The 27,788-nt window shown below is 42.2% G+C and overlaps 1 protein-coding gene across 3 annotated transcripts in view; it reads left to right on the top strand.

Annotated features, from left to right (window-relative positions):
- The first annotated feature begins 5,475 nt into the window (after positions 1-5,475).
- The window catches only part of LOC139383344 (leucine zipper-EF-hand containing transmembrane protein 1), a 53,478-nt gene continuing 31,165 nt past the window's right edge, over positions 5,476-27,788 (top strand). For 2 of the 3 annotated variants that reach the window (XR_011628726.1, XM_071127848.1), the window contains exons 1-3: positions 5,541-5,746; positions 17,966-18,023; positions 21,163-21,694. Coding sequence is in view for 2 of the 3 variants with exons in the window: in XM_071127848.1 (XP_070983949.1) it covers positions 5,668-5,746; positions 17,966-18,023; positions 21,163-21,694 (669 nt within the window). In the remaining variant the exon portion in view is untranslated. Of the gene's footprint in view, positions 5,747-17,965; positions 18,024-21,162; positions 21,695-27,788 lie in introns of all 3 variants that reach the window. The other variant, XM_071127849.1, reaches the window with a different exon arrangement.

Raw genomic sequence — 27,788 nt, 5'->3', positions numbered from 1 at the left:
AGTATCAAAAAGAAATTTCGGATTGTTATTTTTTCCTCAATTAAGTTGGAAAAATAGGATGATGGAGCAGCAGTGAGGGCTCTTCGGTACTGCACGATTCTGTCTTTCCAACCTAGTCGGAAGACTTCCAGTTTGGTGGAGCAGCAGTAAGGGCTCTTCGATACTGCACGGTACTGTCTTTCCAAGATAGTCGGAAGACTTCCAGTTTGGTGTAGCAGCAGTAAGGGCTCTTCGATACGGTTCTGTCTTTCCAACCTAGTCGGAAGACTTCCAGTTTGGTGGAGCAGCAGTAAGGGCTCTTCGATACTGCACGGTACTGACTTTCCAAGCTAGTCGGAAGACTTCCAGTTTGGTGGAGCAGCAGTAAGGGCTCTTTGATACGGCACGGTACTGACTTTCCAAGCTAGTCGGAAGACTTCCAGTTTGGTGTGGCGCCATTTCTGTTCCCATTCTCTGGAAGCTTCAGAGCTCGGGTATTTTCTGTATACCAGGAGCTAGTTTCTTATGAGAAATGTTTTTAGTTTTTAAGGTTGTGACTGCATCTAGGGTATTGCGCAAGGTTAAATTGAGTTCCTCAGTTAGGTGGTTAACTGATTTTTGTTCTCTGACGTTCAGGGGAGAAGCTCCAGGTGGTATCTGATGCTACTGAGTCAGATGTCTATGTGTCAGGGGAGAAGCTCCAGGTGGTATCTGATGCTACTGAGCCAGATGTCTATGTGTCAGGGGAGAAGCTCCAGGTGGTATCTGATGCTACTGAGCCAGATGTCTATGTGTCAGGGGAGAAGCTCCAGGTGGTATCTGATGCTACTGAGCCAGATGTCTATGTGTCAGGGGAGAAGCTCCAGGTGGTATCTGAATCTACTGAGCCAGATCTCTATGTGTCAGGGGAGAAGCTCCAGGTGGTATCTGATGCTACTGAGCCAGATGTCTATGTGTCAGGGGAGAAGCTCCAGGTGGTATCTGAATCTACTGAGCCAGATGTCTATGTGTCAGGGGAGAAGCTCCAGATGGTATCTGATGCTACTGAGCCAGATGTCTATGTGTCAGGGGAGAAGCTCCAGGTGGTATCTGATGCCACTGAGTCAGATGTCTATGTGTCAGGGGAGAAGCTTCAGGTGGTATCTGATGCTACTGAGCCAGATGTCTATGTGTCAGGGGAGAAGCTCCAGGTGGTATCTGATGCTACTGAGCCAGATGTCTATGTGTCAGGGGAGAAGCTCCAGGTGGTATCTGATGCTACTGAGCCAGATGTCTATGTGTCAGGGGAGAAGCTCCAGGTGGTATCTGATGCTACTGAGCCAGATGTCTATGTGTCAGGGGAGAAGCTCCACATGGTATCTGAATCTACTGAGCAGGATCTCTATGTGTCAGGGAAGAAGCTCCACATGGTATCTGAATCTACTGAGCCAGATCTCTATGTGTCAGGGGAGAAGCTCCAGGTGGTATCTGAATCTACTGAGCCAGATGTCTATGTGTCAGGGGAGAAGCTCCAGGTGGTGTCTGATGCTGCTGAGCCAGATGTCTATGTGTCAGGGGAGAAGCTCCAGGTGGTGTCTGATGCTACTGAGCCAGATGTCTATGTGTCAGGGGAGAAGCTCCAGGTGGTATCTGATGCTACTGAGCCAGATGTCTATGTGTCAGGGGAGAAGCTCCACATGGTATCTGAATCTACTGAGCCAGATCTCTATGTGTCAGGGGAGAAGCTCCAGGTGGTATCTGAATCTACTGAGCCAGATGTATATGTGTCAGGGGAGAAGCTCCAGGTGGTATCTGATGCTACTGAGCCAGATGTCTATGTGTCAGGGGAGAAGCTCCAGGTGGTATCTGATGCTACTGAGCCAGATGTCTATGTTTCAGGGGAGAAGCTCCAGGTGGTATCTGATGCTACTGAGCCAGATGTCTATGTGTCAGAGGAGAAGCTCCAGGTGGTATCTGATGCTACTGAGCCAGATGTCTATGTGTCAGGGGAGAAGCTCCAGGTGGTATCTGATGCTACTGAGTCAGATGTCTATGTGTCAGGGGAGAAGCTCCAGGTGGTATCTGATGCTACTGAGCCAGATGTCTATGTGTCAGGGGAGAAGCTCCAGCTGGTATCTGATGCTACTGAGCCAGATGTCTATGTGTCAGGGGAGAAGCTCCAGGTGGTATCTGATGCCACTGAGCCAGATGTCTGTGTGTCAGGGGAGAAGCTCCAGGTGGTATCTGATGCTACTGAGCCAGATGTCTATGTTTCAGGGGAGAAGCTCAATGTGGTATCTGATGCTACTGAGCCAGATGTCTATGTGTCAGGGGAGAAGCTCCAGGTGGTATCTGATGCTACTGAGCCAGATGTCTATGTGTCAGGGAAGAAGCTCCACATTGTATCTGAATCTACTGAGCCAGATCTCTATGTGTCAGGGGAGAAGCTCCAGGTGGTATCTGAATCTAATGAGCCAGATGTCTATGTGTCAGGGGAGAAGCTCCAGGTGGTGTCTGATGCTACTGAGCCAGATGTCTATGTGTCAGGGGAGAAGCTCCAGGTGGTATCTGATGCTACTGAGCCAGATGTCTATGTGTCAGGGGAGAAGCTCCAGGTGGTATCTGATGCTACTGAGCCAGATGTCTATGTGTCAGGGGAGAAGCTCCAGGTGGTATCTGATGCTACTGAGCCAGATGTCTATGTGTCAGGGGAGAAGCTCCAGGTGGTATCTGAATCTACTGAGCCAGATCTCTATGTGTCAGGGGAGAAGCTCCAGGTGGTATCTGATGCTACTGAGCCAGATGTCTATGTGTCAGGGGAGAAGCTCCAGGTGGTATCTGAATCTACTGAGCCAGATGTCTATGTGTCAGGGGAGAAGCTCCAGATGGTATCTGAAGCTACTGAGCCAGATGTCTTTGTGTCAGGGGAGAAGCTCCAGGTGGTATCTGATGCTACTGAGCCAGATGTCTATGTGTCAGGGGAGAAGCTCCAGGTGGTATCTGAATCTACTGAGCCAGATGTGTTTGTGTCAGGGGAGAAGCTCCAGGTGGTATCTGATTTTAAGTACCTTGGCATCATACTTGATTCCAACTTCTATTTTAAAAAGCAGGTGAAAAAGGTAACTAAAATAACCAAATTAAACCTAGCTAATTTCTGACTTATACGAAATTATTTGACTAGCAAAACTTCACTTCAAATCTATGATACTCCCCCACTTAACATACTGCTTGACTAGTTGGGCCGAAGCTTGCTGTTAAAACCCATTCATTCTGTCTACAAACAGGCTCTCAAAGTGCTTGATTTGAAGCCCAATAGCCATCATCACTGTTACATCCTCAGAAAGCATGAGCTCCTGAGTTGGAAAAATCTTGTGCAATACACTGACACATGTCTTGTATTCAAGATCCTAAATGGCTTGGCTCCCCCTCCACTCAGTATTTTTGTTAAACCGAAAACCCAAGCATATGGCAGCAGATCCACAAGGTCTGCCGTGAGAGGATCCACCCCCTTTTTAAAATGTTCTCCTAAAATGACATACCCAAATCTAACTGCCTGTTGCTCAGGACCTGAAGCAAGGATATGCATATTCTTGGTACCATTTTAAAGGAAACACTTTGTAGTTTGTGGAAAAGTGAATGGAATGTTGGAGAATATAACACAATAGATATAGTAAAAGACAATATAAATAAAAAACCAACCGTTCTTTTGTAAAAAAAAAATTGTACCATCTTCTTTGAAATGCAAGAGAAAGGCCATAATATATTATTCCAGCCCAGGTGTAATTTATATTTTGGCCTCTAGATGGTAGCAGTGTATTTGCAAAGTTTTAGACTGATCCAATGAACAATTGTATTTCTGTTCACAATTTTGTATCAAGACTGTCCAAATGTGACTAATTTGTTTATTGACAACTTTTCATGTTCAAAATTGTGCACTCTCCTCAAGCAATAGCATTGTATTATTTCACTGTAATAGCTACTGTAAATGTGTCAGTGTAGTTAGTTTAACAATAATTTAAGCTTTCTGCCAATATCAGATATGTCTATGTTCTGGGAAATGTTCTTGTTACTTTCAACCTTATGCTAATCGCATTAGCCTACGTTAGCTCAACCGTCCCATGGAAGGGACACCGATCCCAATAAGGAAAAGCACCTTTAGTCAATCTGCTTTCTCTGTGAGAGCTTTACACTGTCATCAGACACACACAACTGCACCACCTATCACACTTTCACAAAAAACATGAAGACATGGCTAAAGTTCAATCAGATTTGTGAACATAATCTCTAGTTGTGTATTGCCGCTTTCCATGTTGTCTGTAGCTTGTGAGGTGTGGAAACACTTTGTTGATTTTATGGATTTTGTCCTGTTGCTTTTTGTGCTATGTTTCTCTGTCTGCATTCTACATCTTGCTTGTCCTGTGTTGCTCTGCATGTGCTCACTGATTGTCTGTATTGTTATTGTAATTGTTTTTAATAACCTGCCCAGGGATTGAGGTTGAAAATTAGCTGGCTGGTTAAAACCGGCACTTTTTACTGAAATGTTGATTCATGTGCACTATCCCTGTAAAAATAAAAATAAACTCAAACTCAAACTCACAAATATTCTACAATGTAGAAAATAGTTAAAATAAAGAAAAACCCTTGAATGAGTAGGTGGTCTAAAACTTCTGACCGACACTGTATATTCTCATTATTGTTGTTTTATTGTATTACTATTTCCTCTTTTGCAAACGTTTCTTACTTTTTGACTTAGAATTGTTGGGGAAGAGTTGGAAGGTAAACGTTTCACGGTAAAGTCTACACCTGCTGTATTCGGCGTATGTGACAATAACATTTGATTGATTTTTACTCTTATTTTGAAAAAAACAAAACAAATCTGCATTCATGTTGCTGCCATTATATCCTGCTGCCAGGAGAACGGCAATCTACTCAAATCAGTCACCAGGAAGACATAAATCAACGGGAAAATGGCGGAAGTGGATGTTCTGTTTGAATCAGATTTCGTGTGGAGTGGACAAGAGAGTGAGAGGAATTGGATTACAGTGGAGAATGCAGAAGGGAATAAGAGAACTAAATTGGTGGTGGAAACTAGTAAATCCAAACTTAGTTCTTAGTCTTTTTTTGGTTGGAATAAGGGTTTTGAATCGATGTTGTTACCAGAGAGATCTGTTTTGAATTCTCTATTAAAATTGTGGTTGTGTTGGGTGAGGTGGCGTCAGTAAGAATAATGAGAAGTGGGCTTCTCAGCTACCAGGAGTGCAGCTGAGCGGTTTTTGGGACTCAGGGACTTCTCTGCAGAGGCATTACAATGAATCCTGTCGATGAAGGCTCCGTCCTCACAGGCACCTGTGTAGAGATGCGACTTGAATGTGACTGAAGGAGTGGGATGGTTGTTTGATTGATTTTTGTATTATCTCGGAATCCCCCTTCCCGCAATTGAGTATATTATGTTATGTACCCGGTACAGTAGGTGGCGGCGATTCACCAATAGGTGTGGACTGCCATTAAATTTTAAAGAAGAAGAAGAAGAAGAACGACGAAGACGGAAGCCAATATAATCCGCAGTTCATCCACCTCGCCGCACTCACCCACGGAGAAAGCAAGGACATGGGGCTAGTTCAGCTAGTGCCATATTAAAGTAGCTAGCAGCGCAGTACGTTAGTTTTCCATTAGTTTGACCGACTAAAAGCCGTTATCAGAGCCAGGAGCATGGCGCTAATATTGTTGACGAGGTCTCGCACTCCGCTGATGAAAACATCTCGCTCGTTAAAGAGCGATTTCCGCAACGGTGAGAAGGATTCTTCATGTCGACTGTCGATACGTGTTGAAGTCTTTTGTTGTAATTTATGTTTCGGTTTGTATTAGCTTGTTTTAACATTGTAGCTAGACTGCCATTGCTGTTTAGCTGTGAATGTCATTGTTGGTTCATGAGGAAACCGTACTTAAACTAGATTAGCTGGTTCAGACAGTTAAATAACTAACGTTAGTCAAACCCTTGGCTTTGTATAATGATACATGTTCATAGCGAAACGTGTTTTATGACCGTGTAGAGGTTAACTAGTTGTTTCACTGAGATAATGGTAACGTCAGCTAACTACGGGCTATTTCTGTTAATAAGTTACTATAGTTAGCAACTAGCAGTAGCTCCGCCGGTAACGGTGTATACCGGTTCCAGAAACGTGTGTTGTGGCATGGTCCCGTCCCGGCCTTTGTTGCTCTATTACACCGGGCATGACAGCGCTGTGGACAGAGGCGCGGCAGCAACTTCTAGACTGATTCCAGCTCATCTATCAACTACAACGTTAACTAAGCGGTTCAACGTGGGCATTGAACGTGTTTCTGTTGCAGAGGTTGTGATTACATTGTCAGGTCATCTAAGGCCAAGACTAATGGCAGGGGTCTGGGGGACGGGACGGTCCGTGAGGCCTAGAAGACGTAGCTACAACTAACGTTAGTTGTCACATCGCCCTATCATCAGGCTCCCCGGTTGGTGTTTATGCGACGGTCATTATTCTAATAAAGCTCTCTAGTCTGGCGCATCCACTAACTATACAAACCATCAGGTTTCAGATCCTCGACAGCTTTCAGTCAATTTCGATTCCAATGTATTTTGTCATGCTGTTATATCTATAAACACGTCCTGTATGCATTTTTGGCGGTGTATCGTGTTCGGAAATGTGATCGCTAAAGGCACCACACCTTGCGAATGTAGTAATGGGAGGAGACGTCATTCGAGGGCAGGTTCGTTCATAGGGATGGTGCCGTTTCCCTGGCCTGCTATGGTGCCGTTTCCCTGGCCTGCTATGGTGCCGTTTCCCTGGCCTGCTATGGTGCCGTTTCCCTGGCCTGCTATGGTGCCGTTTCCCTGGCCTGCTATGGTGCCGTTTCCCTGGCCTGCTATGGTGCCGTTTCGCTGTATATATCTCAGCACCCCCGAGACAGACCTGTTTAACCTGGTATAAACCACCAGAGCAAAACACATTTAGTCGGTCTGGATGTTGTGAAGCATGGAGACATGTTGTGAGGGAGTAGCAGGGACATGGCAGCAGTCTCAATTCTCTCAATTTCATCAACAACCAGTCCATTGATGCAGAGCACATTAGATCTGTTCATGACACATTTACTCACTGATTGGGTTGTTTGGGTGAATTTGAACATTTATAGAGGTGTTTATAGAGGTGTTTATAGAGGTGTTTATAGAGGTGTTTATAGAGGTGTTTATGGAGGTGTAGGTGTTTATAGAGGTGTTTATAGAGGTGTTTATAGAGGTGTTTATAGAGGTGTTTATAGAGGTGTTTATAGAGGTGTAGGTGTTTATAGAGGTGTTTATAGAGGTGTTTATAGAGGTGTAGGTGTTTATAGAGGTGTTTATAGAGGTGTTTATAGAGGTGTTTATGGAGGTGTTTATAGAGGTGTTTATAGAGGTGTTTATAGAGGTGTTTATAGAGGTGTTTATAGAGGTGTTTATAGAGGTGTTTATAGAGGTGTAGGTGTTTATAGAGGTGTTTATAGAGGTGTAGGTGTTTATAGAGGTGTAGGTGTTTATAGAGGTGTAGGTGTTTATAGAGGTGGAGGTGTTTATAGAGGTGTTTATAGAGGTGTAGGTGTTTATAGAGGTGGAGGTGTTTATAGAGGTGTAGGTGTTTATAGAGGTGTTTATAGAGGTGTAGGTGTTTATAGAGGTGGAGGTGTTTATAGAGGTGTAGGTGTTTATAGAGGTGTAGGTGTTTATAGAGGTGTAGGTGTTTATAGAGGTGTAGGTGTTTATAGAGGTGTAGGTGTTTATAGAGGTGTAGGTGTTTATAGAGGTGTAGGTGTTTATAGAGGTGTAGGTGTTTATAGAGGTGTAGGTGTTTATAGAGGTGTAGGTGTTTATAGAGGTGGAGGTGTTTATAGAGGTGGAGGTGTTTATAGAGGTGGAGGTGTTTATAGAGGTGGAGGTGTTTATAGAGGTGTAGGTGTTTATAGAGGTGTAGGTGTTTATAGAGGTGTAGGTGTTTATGGAGGTGTAGGTGTTTATAGAGGTGTAGGTGTTTATAGAGGTGTAGGTGTTTATAGAGGTGTAGGTGTTTATAGAGGTGGTGTTTATAGAGGTGTTTATAGAGGTGTAGGTGTTTATAGAGGTGGAGGTGTTTATAGAGGTGTAGGTGTTTATAGAGGTGTAGGTGTTTATAGAGGTGTAGGTGTTTATAGAGGTGTAGGTGTTTATAGAGGTGGAGGTGTTTATAGAGGTGGAGGTGTTTATAGAGGTGGAGGTGTTTATAGAGGTGTAGGTGTTTATAGAGGTGTAGGTGTTTATAGAGGTGTAGGTGTTTATGGAGGTGTAGGTGTTTATAGAGGTGTAGGTGTTTATAGAGGTGTAGGTGTTTATAGAGGTGTAGGTGTTTATAGAGGTGGAGGTGTTTATAGAGGTGTTTATAGAGGTGTAGGTGTTTATAGAGGTGGAGGTGTTTATAGAGGTGTAGGTGTTTATAGAGGTGTAGGTGTTTATAGAGGTGTAGGTGTTTATAGAGGTGGAGGTGTTTATAGAGGTGTAGGTGTTTATAGAGGTGTAGGTGTTTATAGAGGTCTAGGTGTTTATAGAGGTGTAGGTGTTTATAGAGGTGGAGGTGTTTATAGAGGTGTAGGTGTTTATAGAGGTGGAGGTGTTTATAGAGGTGTAGGTGTTTATAGAGGTGTAGGTGTTTATAGAGGTGTAGGTGTTTATGGAGGTGTAGGTGTTTATAGAGGTGTAGGTGTTTATAGAGGTGTAGGTGTTTATAGAGGTGGAGGTGTTTATAGAGGTGGAGGTGTTTATAGAGGTGTAGGTGTTTATAGAGGTGTTTATAGAGGTGTAGGTGTTTATAGAGGTGTTTATAGAGAGGTGTTTATAGAGGTGTAGGTGTTTATAGAGGTGTAGGTGTTTATAGAGGTGTTTATAGAGGTGTAGGTGTTTATAGAGGTGTAGGTGTTTATGGAGGTGTAGGTGTTTATAGAGGTGTAGGTGTTTATAGAGGTGTAGGTGTTTATAGAGGTGTAGGTGTTTATAGAGGTGAGGTGTTTATAGAGGTGTAGAGGTAGGTGTTTATAGAGGTGTAGGTGTTTATAGAGGTGTAGGTGTTTATAGAGGTGTAGGTGTTTATAGAGGTGTAGGTGTTTATAGAGGTGTAGGTGTTTATAGAGGTGTAGGTGTTTATAGAGGTGTTTATAGAGGTGTAGGTGTTTATAGAGGTGTTTATAGAGGTGTTTATAGAGGTGTTTATAGAGGTGTAGGTGTTTATAGAGGTGTAGGTGTTTATAGAGGTGTAGGTGTTTATAGAGGTGGAGGTGTTTATAGAGGTGTAGGTGTTTATAGAGGTGTAGGTGTTTATAGAGGTCTAGGTGTTTATAGAGGTGTTTATGTAGGTGTTTATAGAGGTGTAGGTGTTTATAGAGGTGTAGGTGTTTATAGAGGTGTAGGTGTTTATAGAGGTGTAGGTGTTTATAGAGGTGTAGGTGTTTATAGAGGTGTAGGTGTTTATAGAGGTGTAGGTGTTTATAGAGGTGTAGGTGTTTATGGAGGTGTTTATAGAGGTGTAGGTGTTTATAGAGGTGGAGGTGTTTATAGAGGTGTAGGTGTTTATAGAGGTGTAGGTGTTTATAGAGGTGTAGGTGTTTATGGAGGTGTAGGTGTTTATAGAGGTGTAGGTGTTTATAGAGGTGTAGGTGTTTATAGAGGTGTAGGTGTTTATAGAGGTGGAGGTGTTTATAGAGGTGTAGGTGTTTATAGAGGTGTAGGTGTTTATAGAGGTGTAGGTGTTTATAGAGGTGTAGGTGTTTATAGAGGTGTAGGTGTTTATAGAGGTGTTTATAGAGGTGTAGGTGTTTATAGAGGTGTAGGTGTTTATAGAGGTGTAGGTGTTTATAGAGGTGTAGGTGTTTATAGAGGTGTAGGTGTTTATAGAGGTGTAGGTGTTTATAGAGAGGTGTTTATAGAGGTGTAGGTGTTTATAGAGGTGTAGGTGTTTATAGAGGTGTAGGTGTTTATAGAGGTGTAGGTGTTTATAGAGGTGTAGGTGTTTATAGAGGTGTAGGTGTTTATAGAGGTGTTTATAGAGGTGTAGGTGTTTATAGAGGTGTAGGTGTTTATAGAGGTCTAGGTGTTTATAGAGGTGTAGGTGTTTATAGAGGTGTAGGTGTTTATAGAGGTGTTTATAGAGGTCTAGGTGTTTATAGAGGTGTTTATAGAGGTGTAGGTGTTTATAGAGGTGTAGGTGTTTATAGAGGTGTTTATAGAGGTGTAGGTGTTTATAGAGGTGTTTATAGAGGTGTAGGTGTTTATAGAGGTGTAGGTGTTTATAGAGGTGTTTATAGAGGTCTAGGTGTTTATAGAGGTGTTTATAGAGGTGTAGGTGTTTATAGAGGTGTTTATAGAGGTGTAGGTGTTTATAGAGGTGTTTATAGAGGTCTAGGTGTTTATAGAGGTGTAGGTGTTTATAGAGGTGTAGGTGTTTATAGAGGTGTTTATAGAGGTGTAGGTGTTTATAGAGGTGTAGGTGTTTATGGAGGTGTAGGTGTTTATGGAGGTGTAGGTGTTTATGGAGGTGTAGGTGTTTATAGAGGTGTAGGTGTTTATGGAGGTGTAGGTGTTTATGGAGGTGTAGGTGTTTATAGAGGTGTAGGTGTTTATGGAGGTGTAGGTGTTTATGGAGGTGTAGGTGTTTATGGAGGTGTAGGTGTTTATAGAGGTGTAGGTGTTTATAGAGGTGTTTATAGAGGTGTAGGTGTTTATAGAGGTGTAGGTGTTTATAGAGGTGTAGGTGTTTATAGAGGTGTAGGTGTTTATAGAGGTGTAGGTGTTTATAGAGGTGAGGTGTAGGTGTTTATAGAGGTGTTTATAGAGGTGTAGGTGTTTATAGAGGTGTAGGTGTTTATAGAGGTGTAGGTGTTTATAGAGGTGTAGGTGTTTATGGAGGTGTAGGTGTTTATGGAGGTGTAGGTGTTTATGGAGGTGTAGGTGTTTATAGAGGTGTAGGTGTTTATGGAGGTGTAGGTGTTTATGGAGGTGTAGGTGTTTATGGAGGTGGAGGTGTAGGTGTTTATGGAGGTGTAGGTGTTTATGGAGGTGTAGGTGTTTATGTGAGGTGTAGGTGTTTAGGTGTTTATAGAGGTGTAGGTGTTTATAGAGGTGTAGGTGTTTATAGAGGTGTAGGTGTTTATGGAGGTGTAGGTGTTTATGGAGGTGTAGGTGTTTATAGAGGTGTTTATAGAGGTGTAGGTGTTTATAGAGGTGTAGGTGTTTATAGAGGTGTAGGTGTTTATAGAGGTGTAGGTGTTTATGGAGGTGTAGGTGTTTATGGAGGTGTAGGTGTTTATGGAGGTGTAGGTGTTTATAGAGGTGTAGGTGTTTATAGAGGGTGTAGGTGTTTATGGAGGTGTAGGTGTTTATGGAGGTGTAGGTGTTTATGGAGGTGTAGGTGTTTATAGAGGGAGGTGTAGGTGTTTATAGAGGTATAGGTGTTTATAGAGGTGTAGGTGTTTATAGAGGTGTAGGTGTTTAGGTGGAGGTGTAGGTGTTTAGGTGGAGGTGTAGGTGTTTATAGAGGTGTAGGTGTTTATAGAGGTGTAGGTGTTTATAGAGGTGTAGGTGTTTATAGAGGTGTAGGTGTTTATAGAGGTGTAGGTGTTTATAGAGGTGTAGGTGTTTATAGAGGTGTAGGTGTTTATAGAGGTGTAGGTGTTTATGGAGGTGTAGGTGTTTATAGAGGTATAGGTGTTTATAGAGGTGTAGGTGTTTATAGAGGTGTAGGTGTTTATAGAGGTGTAGGTGTTTATGGAGGTGTAGGTGTTTATAGAGGTGTAGGTGTTTATAGAGGTGTAGGTGTTTATGGAGGTGTAGGTGTTTATAGAGGTGTAGGTGTTTATAGAGGTGTAGGTGTTTATAGAGGTGTTTATAGAGGTGTTTATAGAGGTGTAGGTGTTTATAGAGGTGTAGGTGTTTATAGAGGTGTTTATAGAGGTGTAGGTGTTTATAGAGGTGTAGGTGTTTATAGAGGTGTTTATAGAGGTCTATGTTTTTATGTAGGTGTTTATAGAGGTCTATGTTTTTATGTAGGTGTTTATAGAGGTCTAGGTGTTTATAGAGGTGTTTATGTAGGTGTTTATAGAGGTGTTTATAGAGGTGTTTATAGAGGTGTAGGTGTTTATAGAGGTGTTTATAGAGGTGTTTATAGAGGTGTAGGTGTTTATAGAGGTGTTTATAGAGGTGTAGGTGTTTATAGAGGTGTTTATAGAGGTGTAGGTGTTTATAGAGGTGTAGGTGTTTATAGAGGTGTTTATAGAGGTGTAGGTGTTTATAGAGGTGTAGGTGTTTATAGAGGTGTAGGTGTTTATGGAGGTGTAGGTGTTTATGGAGGTGTAGGTGTTTATAGAGGTGTAGGTGTTTATGGAGGTGTAGGTGTTTATAGAGGTGTAGGTGTTTATAGAGGTGTAGGTGTTTATAGAGGTGTAGGTGTTTATAGAGGTGTTTATAGAGGTGTTTATAGAGGTGTAGGTGTTTATAGAGGTGTAGGTGTTTATAGAGGTGTAGGTGTTTATAGAGGTGTTTATAGAGGTGTTTATAGAGGTGTAGGTGTTTATAGAGGTGTAGGTGTTTATAGAGGTGTTTATAGAGGTGTAGGTGTTTATAGAGGTGTAGGTGTTTATAGAGGTGTTTATAGAGGTCTATGTTTTTATGTAGGTGTTTATAGAGGTCTATGTTTTTATGTAGGTGTTTATAGAGGTCTAGGTGTTTATAGAGGTGTTTATGTAGGTGTTTATAGAGGTGTTTATGTAGGTGTTTATAGAGGTGTTTATAGAGGTGTTTATAGAGGTGTAGGTGTTTATAGAGGTGTTTATAGAGGTGTTTATAGAGGTGTAGGTGTTTATAGAGGTGTTTATAGAGGTGTAGGTGTTTATAGAGGTGTTTATAGAGGTGTAGGTGTTTATAGAGGTGTAGGTGTTTATAGAGGTGTTTATAGAGGTGTAGGTGTTTATAGAGGTGTAGGTGTTTATAGAGGTGTAGGTGTTTATGGAGGTGTAGGTGTTTATGGAGGTGTAGGTGTTTATAGAGGTGTAGGTGTTTATAGAGGTGTTTATAGAGGTGTAGGTGTTTATAGAGGTGTAGGTGTTTATAGAGGTGTAGGTGTTTATGGAGGTGTTTATAGAGGTGTAGGTGTTTATGGAGGTGTAGGTGTTTATAGAGGTGTAGGTGTTTATGGAGGTGTAGGTGTTTATAGAGGTGTAGGTGTTTATGGAGGTGTAGGTGTTTATAGAGGTGTAGGTGTTTATGGAGGTGTAGGTGTTTATGGAGGTGTAGGTGTTTATGGAGGTGTAGGTGTTTATGGAGGTGTTTATAGAGGTGTAGGTGTTTATAGAGGTCTAGGTGTTTATAGAGGTGTAGGTGTTTATGGAGGTGTAGGTGTTTATGGAGGTGTAGGTGTTTATAGAGGTGTTTATAGAGGTGTTTATAGAGGTGTAGGTGTTTATAGAGGTGTAGGTGTTTATGGAGGTGTTTATAGAGGTGTAGGTGTTTATAGAGGTGTTTATAGAGGTGTAGGTGTTTATAGAGGTGTAGGTGTTTATGGAGGTGTAGGTGTTTATAGAGGTGTAGGTGTTTATAGAGGTGTAGGTGTTTATAGAGGTGTAGGTGTTTATGGAGGTGTAGGTGTTTATAGAGGTGTAGGTGTTTATGGAGGTGTTTATAGAGGTGTAGGTGTTTATAGAGGTGTAGGTGTTTATGGAGGTGTAGGTGTTTATGGAGGTGTTTATAGAGATCTATGTGTTTATAGAGGTCTATGTTTTTATAGAGGTGTAGGTGTTTATAGAGGTGTAGGTGTTTATGGAGGTGTAGGTGTTTATGGAGGTGTAGGTGTTTATGGAGGTGTAGGTGTTTATAGAGGTGTTTATAGAGGTGTAGGTGTTTATAGAGGTGTAGGTGTTTATGGAGGTGTAGGTGTTTATGGAGGTGTAGGTGTTTATGGAGGTGTAGGTGTTTATGGAGGTGTAGGTGTTTATAGAGGTGTTTATAGAGGTGTAGGTGTTTATAGAGGTGTTTATAGAGGTGTAGGTGTTTATAGAGGTGTAGGTGTTTATGGAGGTGTTTATAGAGGTGTAGGTGTTTATAGAGGTGTAGGTGTTTATGGAGGTGTAGGTGTTTATGGAGGTGTAGGTGTTTATGGAGGTGTAGGTGTTTATAGAGGTGTAGGTGTTTATAGAGGTGTAGGTGTTTATGGAGGTGTAGGTGTTTATAGAGGTGTAGGTGTTTATGGAGGTGTAGGTGTTTATGGAGGTGTTTATAGAGGTCTATGTGTTTATAGAGGTGTTTATAGAGGTCTATGTGTTTATAGAGGTGTTTATAGAGGTCTATGTGTTTATAGAGGTGTAGGTGTTTATAGAGGTGTAGGTGTTTATAGAGGTGTAGGTGTTTATAGAGGTGTAGGTGTTTATGGAGGTGTAGGTGTTTATGGAGGTGTAGGTGTTTATAGAGGTGTAGGTGTTTATGGAGGTGTAGGTGTTTATGGAGGTGTTTATAGAGGTCTATGTGTTTATAGAGGTGTTTATAGAGGTCTATGTGTTTATAGAGGTGTTTATAGAGGTCTATGTGTTTATAGAGGTGTAGGTGTTTATAGAGGTGTAGGTGTTTATAGAGGTGTTTATAGAGGTGTTTATAGAGGTGTAGGTGTTTATAGAGGTGTAGGTGTTTATAGAGGTGTTTATAGAGGTGTAGGTGTTTATAGAGGTGTAGGTGTTTATAGAGGTGTTTATAGAGGTCTATGTTTTTATGTAGGTGTTTATAGAGGTCTATGTTTTTATGTAGGTGTTTATAGAGGTCTAGGTGTTTATAGAGGTGTTTATGTAGGTGTTTATAGAGGTGTTTATGTAGGTGTTTATGTAGGTGTTTATAGAGGTGTTTATAGAGGTGTTTATAGAGGTGTAGGTGTTTATAGAGGTGTTTATAGAGGTGTTTATAGAGGTGTAGGTGTTTATAGAGGTGTTTATAGAGGTGTAGGTGTTTATAGAGGTGTTTATAGAGGTGTAGGTGTTTATAGAGGTGTAGGTGTTTATAGAGGTGTTTATAGAGGTGTAGGTGTTTATAGAGGTGTAGGTGTTTATAGAGGTGTAGGTGTTTATGGAGGTGTAGGTGTTTATGGAGGTGTAGGTGTTTATAGAGGTGTAGGTGTTTATAGAGGTGTTTATAGAGGTGTAGGTGTTTATAGAGGTGTAGGTGTTTATAGAGGTGTAGGTGTTTATGGAGGTGTTTATAGAGGTGTAGGTGTTTATGGAGGTGTAGGTGTTTATAGAGGTGTAGGTGTTTATGGAGGTGTAGGTGTTTATAGAGGTGTAGGTGTTTATGGAGGTGTAGGTGTTTATAGAGGTGTAGGTGTTTATGGAGGTGTAGGTGTTTATGGAGGTGTAGGTGTTTATGGAGGTGTAGGTGTTTATGGAGGTGTTTATAGAGGTGTAGGTGTTTATAGAGGTCTAGGTGTTTATAGAGGTGTAGGTGTTTATGGAGGTGTAGGTGTTTATGGAGGTGTAGGTGTTTATAGAGGTGTTTATAGAGGTGTAGGTGTTTATAGAGGTGTTTATAGAGGTGTAGGTGTTTATAGAGGTGTAGGTGTTTATGGAGGTGTTTATAGAGGTGTAGGTGTTTATAGAGGTGTTTATAGAGGTGTAGGTGTTTATAGAGGTGTAGGTGTTTATGGAGGTGTAGGTGTTTATAGAGGTGTAGGTGTTTATAGAGGTGTAGGTGTTTATAGAGGTGTAGGTGTTTATGGAGGTGTAGGTGTTTATAGAGGTGTAGGTGTTTATGGAGGTGTTTATAGAGGTGTAGGTGTTTATAGAGGTGTAGGTGTTTATGGAGGTGTAGGTGTTTATGGAGGTGTTTATAGAGATCTATGTGTTTATAGAGGTCTATGTTTTTATAGAGGTGTAGGTGTTTATAGAGGTGTAGGTGTTTATGGAGGTGTAGGTGTTTATGGAGGTGTAGGTGTTTATGGAGGTGTAGGTGTTTATAGAGGTGTTTATAGAGGTGTAGGTGTTTATAGAGGTGTAGGTGTTTATGGAGGTGTAGGTGTTTATGGAGGTGTAGGTGTTTATGGAGGTGTAGGTGTTTATGGAGGTGTAGGTGTTTATAGAGGTGTTTATAGAGGTGTAGGTGTTTATAGAGGTGTTTATAGAGGTGTAGGTGTTTATAGAGGTGTAGGTGTTTATGGAGGTGTTTATAGAGGTGTAGGTGTTTATAGAGGTGTAGGTGTTTATGGAGGTGTAGGTGTTTATGGAGGTGTAGGTGTTTATGGAGGTGTAGGTGTTTATAGAGGTGTAGGTGTTTATAGAGGTGTAGGTGTTTATGGAGGTGTAGGTGTTTATAGAGGTGTAGGTGTTTATGGAGGTGTAGGTGTTTATGGAGGTGTTTATAGAGGTCTATGTGTTTATAGAGGTGTTTATAGAGGTCTATGTGTTTATAGAGGTGTTTATAGAGGTCTATGTGTTTATAGAGGTGTAGGTGTTTATAGAGGTGTAGGTGTTTATAGAGGTGTAGGTGTTTATAGAGGTGTAGGTGTTTATGGAGGTGTAGGTGTTTATGGAGGTGTAGGTGTTTATAGAGGTGTAGGTGTTTATGGAGGTGTAGGTGTTTATGGAGGTGTTTATAGAGGTCTATGTGTTTATAGAGGTGTTTATAGAGGTCTATGTGTTTATAGAGGTGTTTATAGAGGTCTATGTGTTTATAGAGGTGTAGGTGTTTATAGAGGTGTAGGTGTTTATAGAGGTGTAGGTGTTTATAGAGGTGTAGGTGTTTATAGAGGTGTAGGTGTTTATAGAGGTGTAGGTGTTTATAGAGGTGTAGGTGTTTATAGAGGTGTTTATAGAGGTCTATGTGTTTATAGAGGTGTTTATAGAGGTCTATGTGTTTATAGAGGTGTTTATAGAGGTCTATGTGTTTATAGAGGTGTTTATAGAGGTCTATGTGTTTATAGAGGTGTTTATAGAGGTCTATGTGTTTATAGAGGTGTTTATAGAGGTCTGTGTTTATAGAGGTGTTTATAGAGGTCTATGTGTTTATAGAGGTGTTTATAGAGGTCTATGTTTTTATGTAGGTGTTTATAGAGGTGTTTATGTAGGTGTTTTATATAGGTGTAGGTGTTTTATAGAGGTGTAGGTGTTTTATAGAGGTGTAGGTGTTTTATAGAGGTGTAGGTGTTTTATAGAGGTGTAGGTGTTTATAGAGGTCTATGTGTTTATAGAGGTGTTTATAGAGGTCTATGTGTTTATGTAGGTGTAGGTGTTTATGTAGGTGTTTATATAGGTGACAGTGTTTATAGGTGTTTATGTAGGTGTTTATAGGTGTTTATATAGGTGTTGGTGTAGGTGTTTATATAGGTGTTGGTGTAGGTGTTTATATAGGTGTAGGTGTTTATATAGGTGACGGTGTTTATAGTTGTTTATGTAGGTGTAGTATCAATAAAAGTCAGTCCGACAGAGCTACAGTAATCTTTTAGCCAGGTGTGTAATGCCAGTAGCCTGCTGAATCCTTCACACCTGCGGCCCAATGATGGTACCGGACCTGAATTGATTGGCTGCTTTTTGTAATCTTTCAGTGCTAGAATCAGTTCTTTTAAAATCATTTTTCAGAAGTTCTGAGCTAGCTCTCCTGATGTCGTTTGACCCCACGTGGACTACGACAGTTCCCGGCAACGGTCATGGAACGGTCGGAAGCAGCTTTGTAATGTCCTGTGCTCCAGGATGGCACAGGGTTCTTACAATAGAGCTGCTGATGAAGACAACTTGTGCAATGGCTGAGGAGGTCTGGCTGTTCTTTTGCCTTGAGTGGTTTCGCAAACCCCTCGAGGACCGAAGGGCAGTGGGGCCCGATGGACCCAAGCTGGCTGTAGTATCCATCCTGGATGATGAATGGGTGGCATACTGTAAACTGACTGTCTGCCCTGTCATGTACTATTCTGTTGCAGCCTGCCTTATAGGTCAATATATCTGTTTCTCTCTGTGTTTTCAGGGAAGCTTCAAGATGGCTCCTGTTTCAGCTGTACATCTCTCAGACTCTCCAGTCAAAGGTAGTTTCTAACTGATACAAAGTAACAGTTAAATTAATCACCATGCTGGGGTTCTTCTGTTCATATTGTCAATGAGTGTGGTGTGGTGTGGGTATTGTTTTTGGGGGGATTTTATTAGGATCCCCATTAGCTGTTGCAAAAGCAGCAGCTACTCAGCCTGGGGTCCATATAAAAGATGAAGCATGAGAATACAGAACATCTAATAAACAAGAACAGCTCAAGGTCAGAACTACATCAATACAAAATATGTTTTACAGAAGGCACACAGCCCACACATACATACACACAAACCATTTAGGTCAAACAGGGGAGAGGCGTTGTGCCGTGTCTGGGTTTTTAAAAAACAGGTTTGTTGTTCATTTTGAGCAATATGAGATGGAACAGAGTTCCATGCTATAATGGCTCTGTATAGTGTGTATCAATAATTGGAAGGAGCAATTTCATAAATTCATCAAATGCAGCGTCTGGATGCTCCTCATTAATCACATCAGACCAACAAAGACTTAACATCCTCCACTTAAAAGTCAATCTTTTATAGGATCTGTTATACACTATTTTAGAAGCTTCCTCTTGAGCGGACAGCTTGATGAAAACCAGTCAATATTCAGGTCCCCAAGAAAGTAGACCTCTCTGTTTACATCACATACACTATCAAGCATTTCTCACACATTATTTAGATACTGACTACACTTGGTGGCCTATAGCAACAGCCCAAAATAAAAGGCTTTGGATGAGTCAGGTGAAGCTGCAACCACAACACTTCAGTAACCCTTGACAAATGATCTCTAAGTATTACAGGGATATATATACAGCATCACCTCCCCTATAAGCATTACAGGGATATGGCTCTGACTATATACAGCAACACCTCCCCTATAAACATTACAGGGATATGGCTCTGACTATATACAACAACACCTCCCCTATAAACATTACAGGGATATGGCTCTGAATATATACAACACCTCCCCTATAAACATTACAGGGATATGACTCTGAATATATACAACACCTCCCCTATAAACATTACAGGGATATGGCTCTGAATATATACAACACCTCCCCTATAAACATTACAGGGATATGGCTCTGACTATATACAGCAACACCTCCCCCATAAACATTACAGGGATATGGCTCTGACTATATACAGCAACACCTCCCCTATAATCATTACAGGGATATGGCTCTGACTATATACAGCAACACCTCCCCCATAAGCATTACAGGGATATGGCTCTGACTATATACAACACCTCCCCTATAAACATTACAGGGATATGGCTCTGACTATATACAACACCTCCCCTATAAACATTACAGGGATATGGCTCTGAATATATACAACACCTCCCCTATAAACATTACAGGGATATGGCTCTGAATATATACAACAACACCTCCCCCATAAACATTACAGGGATATGGCTCTGACTATATACAACACCTCCCCTATAAACATTACAGGGATATGGCTCTGAATATATACAACACCTCCCCTATAAACATTACAGGGATATGGCTCTGAATATATACAACACCTCCCCTATAAACATTACAGGGATATGGCTCTGAATATATACAGCAACACCTCCCCTATAATCATTACAGGTATATGGCTCTGACTATATACAGCAACACCTCCCCTATAAACATTACAGGGATATGACTCTGACTATATACAACACCTCCCCTATAAACATTACAGGGATATGGCTCTGACTATATACAGCAACACCTCCCCTATAAACATTACAGGGATATGGCTCTGACTATATACAGCAACACCTCCCCTATAAACATTACAGAGATATGGCTCTGAATATATACATCACCTCCCCTATAAACATTACAGGGATATGGCTCTGACTATATACAACACCTCCCCTATAAACATTACAGGGATATGGCTCTGAATATATACAACACCTCCCCTATAATCATTACAGGGATATGGCTCTGACTATATATATACAACACCTCCCCTATAATCATTACAGGGATATGGCTCTGAATATTTAGATGTTTTATTTTACCTTAAGAACACATTTTTATTTTCAATGACGGCCTAGGTTCCTAGGCCTTCATTGAAAATAAAAATTTGTTCTTAAGGTAAAATAAAAAATGTTAGAGGTTAGTGGCCTAACTGCCTGTCCAGGGGCAGAACGACAGATTTGTACCATGTCAGCTCGGGGGTTTGAACTTGCAACCTTCCGGTTACTAGTCCAACACTCTAACCACTAGGCTACCCTGCCGTCCCATAATATATACAACAACACCTCCCCCATAAGCATTTCTGTTTCCTATAGAGACAGAAATGTCTCCTATATCCTTGTTTCTACTGCTGTATCATCAGAATGAATTATCTAGGTGAGTTTCAGAAATGTCTAATATATGAATGTTATCTGATGTCAGCAAGTTATTGATTTCATGAACCTTATTTCTAAGGCTACATATATTAATATGGGCTATTTTCAGCCCTTTCCTGGGTAGCTTATCAGAGATGGACTTAATACTGAAAAGAGCAAACAAAGCAAGAGAAAAAAATACACATTCAGCTGTGTGTGTGTGTGTGTGTGTGTGTGTGTGTGCGTGTGTGCTGGGGGGTTGACGCCATGAACCCATAGGCTTGGCTCTCTCATCCCTTCCAGTCTTCTGGCAGCTTCCATTGCTGGCAGAAGTTCTTTCCTGGGCTCCCGAGTAGCGCAGCAGTCTGAGGCACTGCATCTCAGTGCTAGATGTGTCACTACAGACCCTGGTTCGATTCCAGGCTGTATCCCAACCTGCCGTGATTGGGAGTCCCATAGGGTGACCCACAATTGGCCCAGCGTCGTTAGGGTTTGACTGGTGTTTTTGTTGTTGTTCATGTTGAGTGTGCTGTTCATATTTTGTTTTTTTAGGGGGTAGATCGCCTTTAATATTGCAGATTGTGGCTTCCATCAATGTAATTGTCTGCGTATATATGCATTAAAAAATATATATATTTTCCCCTAACCCTACCCTAATTAAAGTAAACTATTGGACAACAACACTTAGGCTTCTACTCCCAGCTTATACATACTATATACATTTTACGGGCACAGTATTTTTTTTACAATAGTTATGTTGTTCATGCTGTTGAGTGTTTCTGTGTTTTCAGTAGACTGGATGGTGATAGGCTGGTGGTCCGAGGTGGGAGCTTGGCTCCGCCCTCCTTCCTAGGCCCCTCGTTGCATACGGCATCAGACAGCTACAGGGTTACAGGCCACGCCACAGACCACACCCCTTCTATGAGGCTGTACTCTGCTGTAGTGGAAGGCTCCTCCACCACCTCCTCTCTGTACCACCTGGGAGGTGGGTACCCACAGTGGACGGCATCCTGGCGAGCGAGGGGGAACGTGGTCGGGGTACGGTGGATCCACACCTCCAGATGTCTCCGTGACGACTCTAAAGTAGAGAAGTCTCTCCGCTCTCTGAAGGATAAGAACAAGAAGCTAGAGGAGGGCGGGCCGGTGTACAGTCCTACAGTAGACCATACCATAGTCAGGAGAACTATAGGACAACGTGTTCTAGACGAGGTTAAACACTACTACCACGGCTTCCGACTGCTGTGGATCGACACTACCATCGCTGGACGCATGCTGTGGCAGGTCCTCAACGGGCACCCCCTGTCCCGACGGGAGAGGAGACAGGTGAGGAGATCAGGGATCCTATGTAATCTTTCATTTATTTTATTAACCCATTTCTGCTACATATACAGCGCCTTGGGAAAATATTCAGACCCTTTGACTTTTTCCACATTTTGTTAGGTAACAGACTTATTCTAAAATGGATTCAATTGCATTTTTTCCTCCTCAATTTACAACCCCCCCAGGTTTTTAGAAATGTTTGCTAATTTATTAAAAATAAAAAACATATCACATTTACTTAAGTATTCAGACCCTTTACCCAGTACTTTGTTGAAGCACCTTTGGCAGCATTTACAGCCTCTCGTCTTGGGTATGATGCTACAAGCTTGGCATTTGGGGAGTTTCTCCCATTCTTCTCTGCAGATCCTCTGAAGTTATGTCCAGTTGGATGGGGAGCGTCGCTGCACAGCTATTTTCAGGTCTCTCCAAAGATGTTCGATCAGGTTCAAGTCCGTGCTCTGGCTGGGCCACTCAAGGACATTCAGAGACTTGTCCCGAAGCCACTCCTGCGTTATCTTGGCTGTGTGCCTAGGGTCATTATCCTGTTGGAAGGTGAACCTTCGCCCCCAGTCTGAGGTCCTGAGAGCTCTAGAGTAGGTTTTCATCAAGGATCTCTCTGTACTTTACTCTGTTCATCTTTGCATTGATCCTGACTAGTCCTGACTAGTCTCCGGGTCTGGTTTCATCAGACCAAAAAATATTGTTTCTCAGACCGGATAATCATGTTTCTCAAGGTCAGAGTCTTTAAGTGCCTTTTGTCAAACTCCAAGTGGGCTGTTGTGCCTTTTACTGAGGAGTGGCTTCTGTCTGGCCCCTTTATCATAAAGGCCTGATTGGTGGAGTGCTGCAGAGATGGTTGTCCTTCTGGAAGGTTCTCCCATCTCCACAGAGGAACTGTAGGTCTGTCAGAGTGACAATTGGGTTCTTGGTCACCTCTCTGAAGAAGACCCTTCACCCCCAATTCCTCAGTTTGGTCGGGTGGCCAGCTCTAGGAAGAGTCTTGGTGGTTCTAAACTTCTTCCATTTAAGAATGATGGAGGCCACTGTGTTCTTGGGGACATTCAATGCAGCAGAAATGTTTTGGTACCCTTCCCCAGATCTGTGCCTCAACACAATCCTGTCTCTGAGCTCTACGGACATTTCCTTCGACCTCATGGCTTGGTTTTTGCTCTGACATGCGCTGTCAACTGTGTGGCCTTATGTAGCCAGGTCTGTGCCTTTCCAAATCATGTCTAATCAATTGTATTTGCAACAGGTGGTCTCCAAGTTGTAGAAACAACTCAAGGATCATCAAAGGAAACAGGATGCACCTGAGTTCAATTTGAGGCTTTTAAAAAAAAAAAAAATTTTTTAAGATCTTAAAAAATCTTTTAGATTTTTTTAGGGTCTGAATACTTATGTAAATAAGGTATTTTTATTTTTTGTACATTTTGCAAAAATGTCAACCTGTTTTCGCCTTGTCGTTATGGGGTATTGTGTGTTGATTGCTGAGGATCATTTTTTATTTAATCCATTTTATATTAAGGCTGTAATGTAACAAAGTGGAAAATGTCAAGAGGTCTGAATACTTTCCATAGGCACTGTACATACATGGTACTTTTATATACAACAATCACAACAATAATACATTACTAAACAAGCTCTTTAATCCCACCCCTCAACCCATCCCACCTATCACCATGGACCTCAGCTCTTTAATCCCACCCCTCAGCCCATCCCACCTATCACCATGGACCTCAGCTCTTTAATCCCACCCCTCAGCCCATCCCACCTATCACCATGGACCTCAGCTCTTTAATCCCACCCCTCAGCCCATCCCACCTATCACCATGGACCTCAGCTCTTTAATCCCACCCCTCAGCCCATCCCACCTATCACCATGGACCTCAGCTCTTTAATCCCACCCCTCAGCCCATCCCACCTATCACCATAGACCTCAGCTCTTTAATCCCACCCCTCAGCCCATCCCACCTATCACCATGGACCTCAGCTCTTTAATCCCACCCCTCAGCCCATCCCACCTATCACCATGGACCTCAGCTCTTTAATCCCACCCCTCAGCCCATCCCACCTATCACCATGGACCTCAGCTCTTTAATCCCACCCCTCAGCCCATCCCACCTATCACCATGGACCTCAGCTCTTTAATCCCAGCCCCTCAGCCCATCCCACCTATCACCATGGACCTCAGCTCTTTAATCCCACCCCTCAGCCCATCCCACCTATCACATAGACCTCAGCTCTTTAATCCCACCCCTCAGCCCATCCCACCTATCACCATGGACCTCAGCTCTTTAATCCCACCCTCAGCCCATCCCACCTATCACCATGGACCTCAGCTCTTTAATCCCACCCCTCAGCCCATCCCACCTATCACCATGGACCTCAGCTCTTTAATCCCACCCCTCAGCCCATCCCACCTATCACCATGGACCTCAGCTCTTTAATCCCACCCCTCAGCCCATCCCACCTATCACCATGGACCTCAGCTCTTTAATCCCACCCCTCAGCCCATCCCACCTATCACCATGGACCTCAGCTCTTTAATCCCACCCCCTCAGCCTCTCAGCCCATCCCACCTATCACCATAGACCACCCTCGTTTGTGCCATACTTTTTAATTGTGCTGTGATGTTTTACATGTATACACGTTGAACTTTTCTCATCATATAGTATCCACAGATTGTGAGCTAAAGATAAACCATTCTGACAAATATTATTATTTTTTGACTATGGCTTTCCAGATCACCCAACACTGCTATTTGTCAGGTTAATTTTAAGTGAGTGTTGTGATTTTATTTTATTTTTTTACCATTTCTGAATCTGTGACCAGAAACAAACTACATAGGGGCAATACCCCCTATGTCTGTTCACAGCAACATCTACAGAGCTGAGATTCTTGTATGCCCCATAGACAGTGCCAGCCAAAAGTTGACACACCAATTTATTTTTCCTATTTTCTACATTGTAGAATAATAGTGAAGACATAAACTATGAAATAACACATATGGAATCATGTAGTAACCAAAAAAGTGTTAAACAAATCAAAATATATTTGAGATTCTTCAATGTAGCCACCCTTTGCCTTGATGACAGCTTTGCACACTCTTGGCTTTCTCTCAACCAGCTTCATGAGGTAGTCACCTGGAATGCATTTCAATTAGCAGGTGTGCCTTGTTAATTTGTGGATTTTCTTTCCTTAATGCGTTTGAGCCAATCAGTTGTGTTGTAACAAGGTAGGGGTGGTATACAGAAGATAGCCCTATTTGGTAAAAGACCAAGTCCATGTTATGGCAAAAACAGCTCAAATAAGCAAAGAGAAATGACAGTCCATCATTACTTTAAGACACGAAAGTCAGTCAATCCAGAAAATTTCAAGAACTTTGAACGTTTCTTCAAGTGCCATCGCCAAAACCATCAAGTGCTATGATGAAACTGGCTCTCATGAAACTGACCGCCACAGGAAAGGAAGACCCGGAGTTACCTCTGCTGCAGAGGATAAGTTCATTTTAGTTACCAGCCTCAGAAATCCGCAACGAACTGCACCTCAGATTTGAAATTGATTGTGGGAAGTTCATTTATATTTTTGGAGATATGAATACCAAAGATGTCTACATCACCATCTGCCCATTTTAAAGTAGTGTAAACACTTTTTTTTTTTTTAACAATCCATTATGTAATATGGGACTCTAGTCATAATTGGGTTTTAGTCCAGAGAGGCTAGACAAGTGATCAAGATCTTCAGACTATGCAGGGATCCAGCTTGCGGACTTAAGAAAAAACTAGAGTCATCGGGATACATTAACACTTGTTTTTATCCCCTGGATGTTCTTGTTGGTTCTAATTTTAATAGCTAACATTTCAATGGCCATAATAAATAGATATGGAGATAATGCACAGCCTTGTTTTACTCCTCTTAAAAGCAAAATTTCTGAGAAGTAACCATTATTTACTATTTTACACCTGGGGTTGCTGTACATAAACCCATTGTATAAGAGATTCACCAAAATTAACCTCTTACAGCTACCCCCCTACTTTTTTTCAATTTCCACCTGAAGACATACCAAAATCTAACTGCCTGTATCTCAGGCTCAGAACCAAGGATATGCATATTATTGATTTCATTTGAAAGAACACTCTGAAGTTTGTGTAAATGTGAATTGAATGTAGGAGAATATAACACAATAGATCTGGTTTAGATAATACAATGAAAAAAACATACGTTTTTTTTTTATTGTTGTATCATCTTTAAAATGAACAAGACAAAACAAACATTCAGATAGGATGATGGGGACAATTGGAATCGCACTGCACTGCCCTATCCCATCTGGACAAGAGGAATACCTACGTTTAGAATGCTGTTCATTGACTACAGCTCAGCCTTTAACACCATACTACCCTCCAAACTCATCATTAAGCACAGAGCACTGGGTCTCAACCCCGCCCTGTGCAACTGGGTCCTGGACTTCCTGACGGGCCGCCCCCAGGGGGTGAAGGTAGGAAACAACACCTCTTCGCTGATCCTCAACACTCAACCCCACAAGGGTGCGTGTTCAGCCCCCTCCTGTACTCCCGGTTCACCCATGACTGCGTGGCCATGCACACTTCCAACTCCATCATCAAGTTGGCAGATGACACAACAGTAGTAGGCCTGATTACCAACAGGGAGGAGGTGAGGGCCCTGATGTAGTGGTACCAGGAAAAATAACCTCCTTAATGTCAACAAAACGAAGGAGCTGATCGTTAACTTCCGGAGACAGCAGAGGCGCATGCCCCTGTCCACATCGACGGGACCGCAGTGGAGAAGGTGGAAGCTTCAGGTTCCTCTGCGTACACATCACTGACAATCTGAATTTGTTCACCCACACAGACAGTGTGGTGAAGGCGCAACAGCATCTCTTCAACCTCAAGAGGCTGAAGAAATTCGGCTTGACCCTGAAGCCCCTCGCACACCTTTACAGAAGCACATTTTGAGAGCATCCTGTCAGGCTGTTTCACCACCTGGTACGGCAACTGCACCGCCCGCAACCGCAGGGCTCTCCAGAGGGTGGTACGGTCTGCCCAATGCATCACCGGAAGCACACTGCCTGCCCTCCAGGACACCTACAGCACCTGATGTCACAGGAGGGCCAAAAAGTTTAAGGACATCAACCACCCGAGCCACGCCCTGTTCACCCTGCTATCATCCAGAAGGCGAGGTCAGTACAGATGCATCAAAGCTGGGACCGAGAAGCTGTTTTTCAGGCTCTTATCAAGGCCATCAGACTGTTAAATAGCCATCACTAGCCGGCTACCACCCGGTTACTCAACCCTGCATCTTAGAGGCTGCTGCCCTATAGACATGGAATCACTGGTCACTTTAATAATGGAACACTAGTCACTCTCAACCCTGCACCTTAGAGGCTGCTGCCCTATATACATGGAATCACTGGTCACTTTAATAATGGAACACTAGTCACTCTCAACACTGCACCTTAGAGGCTGCTGCCCTGTAGACATGGAATCACTGGTCACTTTTTAATAATGGAACACTAGTCACTTTATTAATGTTTACATACTGCTTTACTCATTTCATATGTATATACTGTATTCTACTGTATTTTAGTCAATGCCACTCCAACATTGCTCCTCCTAATATTTATATACAGTGCCTTGCGAAAGTATTCGGCCCCCTTGAACTTTGCGACCTTTTGCCACATTTCAGGCTTCAAACATAAAGATATAAAACTGTATTTTTTTGTGAAGAATCAACAACAAGTGGGACACAATCATGAAGTGGAACGACATTTATTGGATATTTCAAACTTTTTTAACAAATCAAAAACTGAAAAATTGGGCGTGCAAAATTATTCAGCCCCTTTACTTTCAGTGCAGCAAACTCTCTCCAGAAGTTCAGTGAGGATCTCTGAATGATCCAATGTTGACCTAAATGACTAATGATGATAAATACAATCCACCTGTGTGTAATCAAGTCTCCGTATAAATGCACCTGCACTGTGATAGTCTCAGAGGTCCGTTAAAAGCGCAGAGAGCATCATGAAGAACAAGGAACACACCAGGCAGGTCCGAGATACTGTTGTGAAGAGGTTTAAAGCCGG

The sequence above is a fragment of the Oncorhynchus clarkii genome, chromosome 25 (genome assembly GCF_045791955.1).
Source record: "Oncorhynchus clarkii lewisi isolate Uvic-CL-2024 chromosome 25, UVic_Ocla_1.0, whole genome shotgun sequence".
Classification (NCBI taxonomy): domain Eukaryota; kingdom Metazoa; phylum Chordata; class Actinopteri; order Salmoniformes; family Salmonidae; genus Oncorhynchus; species Oncorhynchus clarkii.
The sequence above is the reverse complement of the archived record's forward strand: the minus strand, read 5'-3'. Positions and strand labels throughout refer to the sequence as shown.